The sequence below is a fragment of the Coccinella septempunctata genome, chromosome 6 (genome assembly GCF_907165205.1).
Source record: "Coccinella septempunctata chromosome 6, icCocSept1.1, whole genome shotgun sequence".
Classification (NCBI taxonomy): Eukaryota; Metazoa; Arthropoda; class Insecta; order Coleoptera; family Coccinellidae; genus Coccinella; species Coccinella septempunctata.
The window spans coordinates 6185896-6192900 of NC_058194.1; the positions used below are offsets into that span (position 1 = coordinate 6185896).

At 34.0% G+C, this 7005-nt stretch overlaps 1 protein-coding gene across 1 annotated transcript; it reads right to left on the minus strand.

Moving 5' to 3' along the window:
* Positions 1–225: 225 nt before the first annotated feature.
* On the minus strand, positions 226–1473 carry LOC123315920. Its single transcript, XM_044901826.1, has one exon. The coding sequence runs from the start codon at positions 1471–1473 to the stop codon at positions 226–228; it is 1248 nt and encodes a 415-aa protein (XP_044757761.1).
* Positions 1474–7005: the final 5532 nt, after the last annotated feature.

Consider the following 7005-nt stretch of genomic DNA (forward strand, 5'->3'; position numbering starts at 1 on the left):
TACTTACAAGATGTACCAAAACATTAATCAATAATATCGACTGCAATTAACATTAATAATGACAAATTTCTCAGAAATCAGCTTAAAAAACATGAAAAATCCCCAGTCATTATACATTACATAGCTAACGGTGGAACGATACTACGCTGTAGGCACAATACGCCATCTCATGAGAAGACAACAAAATGAAGACACAGAACCATCTATGTTTTAATTTTCAAACCACTATAAAATATTCAAGAGGTCACTATAAATCGCACTCATACGGTCCGTGTCCGATTTAAAGTTCACTGCATTTTGCTGCTTGCCAATCTGTAACATTTCGAGGAATAACCTATTTCTGTAATTCGAATCTGTCTCCAACACTCTGATATCATCAAACTCGAAAGTAAAACTGTGCCCAGTTTCTTGGCAGTGTCTAACTAAAGCACACGAGTTCTTTCCAATACGGCAATCACTTCTATGTTGTGTGATTCTTTGTTTCAACCATTGTTGCGTTTGGCCCACGTAACAACCATCACAATGTTGACATGAGATCTTATATACTGCATTAGTGCATAATTCTATTGGTGTCCTTTCCTTGGTCCTCGAGAACAGGTCACCTACCTTCGTCAAATTATATTTGGCGAGTTTGATGTTTTCAAATTTGTTCAAAACTCCTATAAGGTTGGGTGTCAAATCTTTAACGAATGGAATCCTCATGAATTTGAAACTGTTTGTTTGTTCAGTTGTTGTTGTCAACCTTGATTCCCTATTGTGTATCAATCTGTTAAGGGTATTTTTAGGGTAACCGTTATTCTGAAAAATCTCAAACAACCTACGTAGGTTTTTTTTCAGCAATGATTCATCTGAGATATAGCATACTCTATTTTTTAATTCTTTAATCATGTTTATTTTTTGATTATAAGGGTGCTGGGAGTGAAAATTTATGAATCTGCCCGATGCAGTGGGCTTCTGGTACCAATCCAGAAGAATCCTATTATTTTCACTCCTAATTACTCGAGTATCTAAGAAGGGTAGGCTGTTATCCCTTTCAACTTCCATAGTGAATTTCAAATTTGCGTTAAATCCGTTGAATGTATCCAAAATGAATGCTGTTTTATCCGCTGGAATTGCACAAAACAGATCGTCAACAAACTTGTAAAAGAAGGGTATGTGGAACCAAATTGTTGGTAAAATCATGTCTAATAGATAGTCTAAGATGATGGTTGCCAAAATGGCGCTCAACGGTGACCCCATTGGTGTGCCGAATATTTGCTCATAAAATTCACCGTCAAAGACAAAGTATGCGTTGTTGAATATGAACTCAATGATCTCAATGAAGCTCTCCCTGCTTAAGGTAGTGTGGGGTTTTATTAGATCCCAGTTTTTTCGCAGAATTTCTAATATGAGATCCAACGGGATATTCGTAAAAAGGGATACTACGTCCAGTGAAATCAGGATATATCCTTCTGGCAGGGTTACATCCCTCATTTTGTCAACAAACAAACATATAAGATTTCAAAATTCATCGCTGACATCTTGAAAGTTTCATTCCATGATAGAAATGAATATAACATTAAAGATACGTTTGCGTTTGTTGACAAAATGAGGGATGTAACCCTGCCAGAAGGATATATCCTGATTTCACTGGACGTAGTATCCCTTTTTACGAATATCCCGTTGGATCTCATATTAGAAATTCTGCGAAAAAACTGGGATCTAATAAAACCCCACACTACCTTAAGCAGGGAGAGCTTCATTGAGATCATTGAGTTCATATTCAACAACGCATACTTTGTCTTTGACAGCTTCACCTTCAAACAAAACAACTGCCTAGTATTCATGTCTGTTTATTTTCAGTACATTGATATAATAATAATAATTATACAGGGTGTGGCGTAATGAATGGATAATATGGAGCCTGCGGGTAGAGTACTCTATGGGGGTTCAAATAAATATATTTTACGTTTGGCGAAAGTGCCTTGGTTTTCGAGATATTGGGGATTTTCGATGAATCACCCCAAATAATAATAATAACTGGATATTGACATTTTTCATCATAGCGGTTCAAAAGAAACTCCTTGATTTAATGGCATTTCTTAATTGCTCGAGGAGTCTTTTGAAATTTTTCAGTACACAGGGTGTTTCACAAGTAAACGGACAAACGAAAACCGTGAATAGAGGGCATTGAGCTCAGTTCAAAAACACCTCATATGTGTGTCTTAGGCATTCCGTTTCCGATATAGAGAGGAGTTTATTCAAATTTCCCTAATTTTTGTTCGGCCATAACTCCAAATATTTTAGTTGGATTCGGCTAAAAATTCATTATCCGCTTAAACTTGTAAGTTTCAATAAAACAGAACATTAAAAGTTGACGAACACAGGACCGGACTCATTGAGGATATATTCAAATTTAAACTCATGCAAAACACTCTGTTTGTAGTTTTTCTCGTCATAATTTTGAATTTTTCAGGTATCTTCATTGATTTTCTCAAAATCAATGAAACTTTGGTATGCCTTTTCAGATTATTTCTAATGAATAATTGTTTGATCGTGAAATGTCTGGAAAAAACAGCGCTGCATATTGACTTTTACTTCACATTAATTAATGGGATGAATATGATCGCCAATCAACTGAGGAAATCTAAAAATGGAATTGGAAATGTTCAACTGAATTTTTTCGTTCTCAATATATGTCTTGCATTTGTTTTTGATATTTATAGCATATCTGGTTATTCAGATAAGTGATTAACAGTGATAATAAGCTTCATTATTGATAATAAACAAAAATAGAAAAAACTACCCTATCATGATCATGAAAATAATAATTATAATTCGATATCTTCCGAATGAATCGCTTTTTATGGACAACGTGGAACTGAAGTAATTTTCCGAACTGATTTTCACCTCATTTGGTCTTTTAGTGAAGGTAATGATTGGCACTTCGAATAAGTGTGATAAATGCACTTTCGAATTCTTTACTGATTCCGTTATAGTCATTATTGGATCTATGGAAATCTATGGATTGTTCTGGTCCTATTACAATTTGTTATTGAAACATTGATGATATTCATGCACCAGCAAAAGTATTTATCAGTATTTCAGGTCATTTTATTAGAAGGGTAGGACCACAATATTGGACTGCTAGATCTCCAGATCTGACACCCCGCGATTTCTTTCTTTGTTTTTATTCACACAACTAGTTGTCCATAGAAAAATAGATTCATTCTGAAGATCAAGTTTTAATTTTTAGTTTCAAGATAGCGTAGTTTTTCGATCCATATATGGGTATCATCAATTTTGAAACATTTTATCCTTGTGAAAGAGTATTTTGAAGACCGAATATGGTATAATTGTTGAACACATTCAACAGAATATTCTTCGAAAAAAAATCAATTAAGGATTTCTAAATACATTTTCATGAAGTGCTCTATTCCTTAGAGGCGTCTGACCAAAACAATTATTTCTAGAACATGATCAACAGGTGGGGCAACCCAAAAATCAATTCAATTTGAGACAATAATAATGCAGATAACAAAAAAGTTGAAATTATGATTAAAAAACTACATACACGGTGTTTTTATGAGTTTGAAGTTAAGTAAAGCCTCACTGAGCCCGGTCCAGATTTTTTTCGAATTTTAATGCTCTGTTTCAATGAAATTAACAACTCAAAGCTAATTATAAATTTTCAGTCGACTTGATCAGAATTTCAGGAGTTATAGCCAAACGGAAATTCGAGAAATTTCAAAAAACCCCGAAGAAACCTATATATAGGGTGCCCAAAACTATTGAATCAAACGTCACACCACGATAGAGTAGATCAAATACTATCGAATGACACCAACATTAGTTGAGCGAAAATGTACCGTTTCTAAAAAAACCTAACCTAAAGTTGCCGATTTTCGAACTATTTTTTCAGTCACAAGGCCAATTTGTTATTAAGGATAGCGTTTTTCTCCCATATTATCACCCCTGTTTATTCTGAGTATTAAAAATCATGTAGAAAAAACAATTGTTTTAATTTACATTTACTTAGGTTATGGTTATCGATTAACTACTTAAAATAATTTCAATTAGGGGAGATGAAACAATAATATTACTTCAATATAATTTAAAATCGATATCCTTTTTCACAAACTGGCCCTGTTATTAAGAAAACTAGTTCGAAAATCGGCAACTTTATGTATTTTAATAAAATTCTGATTATTTTGGAAACGGTACATTTTCGTCGAACTAATGTTGGTGTCATTCGATAATATTTGGTTTACTCTATCGTGGTGTGACGTTTGATTCACTAGTTTTGGAACACCTTGTATATGGTATGATTCTGAACTCAGCTCAATGCCCTCTATTCACGGTTTTCATTTGTCTGTTTACTCGTGAAACACCCTGTATACTCCTTGTACTCTGAAAATTTTAAAACGAATGCCCTCACCGTCATATGAAAATTCAAATTCTTCTTGTTGTAAGAACCGTTCATCCTTTCACCCAACGCCGACCCTAGTTACATGGCCCGTTGAAAACGAAATCGGCATCTGTTTACTGCAAAACACGTGTTCGCTGATATGAAGGGTTCAAAATTTTCTACCTGATTCGGGCTTTTTAGGAACGAATTGCTCAAGATGCCGAGTTCGAATAACATTTCGTTTTGCGTGTTATATTGGATAAAATTGAATTTATTGCATGGATGATTCGAGAATTATTGATGTCCAGAATGCTCCAGAATGATGAAAATTTTCAGATTTCATTGAAATTCTTGCAAAAATTATCTCGTATATTTTCAAGTTTAGATTTTAATTCATTCAGAACTTTGAATTTCGGCAAATAATGATGTAAATGATATAGATAACAGTCAATCACATTTCCTTCAGCGCAGTTGTTGTTTTGAAGAAAAAGCAGTAGATTCTCGCAAAATCCGAAACTCTACATGTATAGCAGTTGTTCAGTTCGGGATTAAAGTTTATCCTAGATTGATTTTGACATTTCAGTTCAGTTCTGTCAGATTATCTAGGATCATCAAATCTCTGCCTCATCCTGAACTGAACAACCGGGCCTTATAGTAATAGCAACGTAGCATTCATTAAGTCGGTATATTATTGGAATAATACTAATTTTTTATAGCGGAGAATAGTGGTTTTCAGCCTCGGTAGGTATTCACGAAATTCATTTTATTATGTTTTTTTAAGGTGAATCGGCCCGAAATCTTGGATCCCCCGACCTGCTAGTTTCGTATACTTCTATGACAATAGCATAATAACTCAAATTTCAACATTTTCACAGAAATTTTTGAATTTAAGGGAGAGACACATTGAAAAAATCGATAGCAATTTACCGCCTAAACTACGAGCTTGCCGAAGTTGAAACTGGTAACAATCTACTCAGTGCTTCATAATATGTATAGTTTTATGACTCAGTGTTTTTCAGAACCTGTTAAAAAAATTAAAAACTGTAAACTCGTCATCGCCTTCCAAAGGCTGTATCTTGGAAGGTCTGTCGATTTGGAAAATTTACAGGAAATACCCCCGCTTATTTTCATTAAGGAATCATCTCCCTTATTCCTTCCCATTTGTTTACAGATATCCTGTATATAGCTATATTTTATCTATGTACCTTTTTATTTTAGATAGTAGAAGTTAATCAATCATCTGTATCTCAATCATATGTATCCGAGTATGTATCTATATTATTAACTTCATTTTGAAGATTCATTATATCTTGACAAAAATATGGTTGCAATTTCAAAATATGTTGACTCGAGGCCTTCCAAAGACTTCAATATTGTTTATTTTTTCCCTTACACCCTGTATGATCTATCGAAAAATGCAAATCTGTTTTGGCGAATTCTTCATAAAATCTTACTTGTTTCGATATAATTGGTAATTTTCTTTATGATACATCACTGAAATATTTAAACCAGAGAGATGCTAAAAGCTCTTAAAATTTTTGGGAAAATCCAATATTTAAACATAATCGATAATAAAAGAGATGTTTCTGAGCAAAGGATTCCTCAAAATCTTTGAGAAATCTGATTCAAGAAAAATATAAAGAGCGTTCCATTTGAAATAACACAATGTCAAACATTCGGTTTAGCCGACGTTGTTCATTTCTGTGATATTGTGAAATTTGTAGCATTTTTTTCTCCTGATTCTGAAATAAAAATTTTCGGATTGGCTCATTGTCCTTGAATATTCATCACCATTAACATCTGAATTTTCTTATCCAAAAAATGTTTCTCTCTGAACAGGTTATTTTATTATATGCAATGATACAATACTGATTATTCGTTATACTAATAGGTAGTATTATCTATATGGATCATTTCCATAGAGAGAAGAAATATCATTATGGACAAGACTCAAATCGATTCGTTTTCAGATAGGTAATGAAATAGTTCGCCAAATTCAGAATTATAGTGTAAGCTTGAGATGAAAGAAGTTCAACGGATGCATAGATATACGCACGATGAAATATAAACAGTCATAATCCCATTCGAGAGAGCCAAGATTGGTTCTCTTTCACGTGATTCTTTCCCCTACAAAGGAATGCGATAAAAAATCGTTGAGATATGCCGCCTGGCTTGCAATAATGGAGGAGAAAACGCGCTGCGCCTCTCATTACTTAATTCCTCCGTATACTGATATTCCGCCTGTCTACATCTGCTTGCACAGTACAACGTTGCCATTTTCGGAGGTGCAAACGAGCAAAGAGTCTTTCAGAGTAATTCTCCGATATACAGCTCAGCACACTAGCGCCAGTGATATACACTCGAACTAAAAGATTGTTCAGTACATAAAGGGGGTGCGTTGTGACCTCAAAACGATTTTTTGATATGTTGGTCCCTGAAGCCTCCTGAATCTAACAAGCTAAAAAACAAGGCAAAACGTTGTCACCTCCGATTTCGGAGGTGACATCGATATATATGAGGTGAGAGCGTTAAACGAGTTACTATTTTGGAGGTGGTATTAACACTTTATAACTATATATATATATATATATATATATATATATATATATATATATATA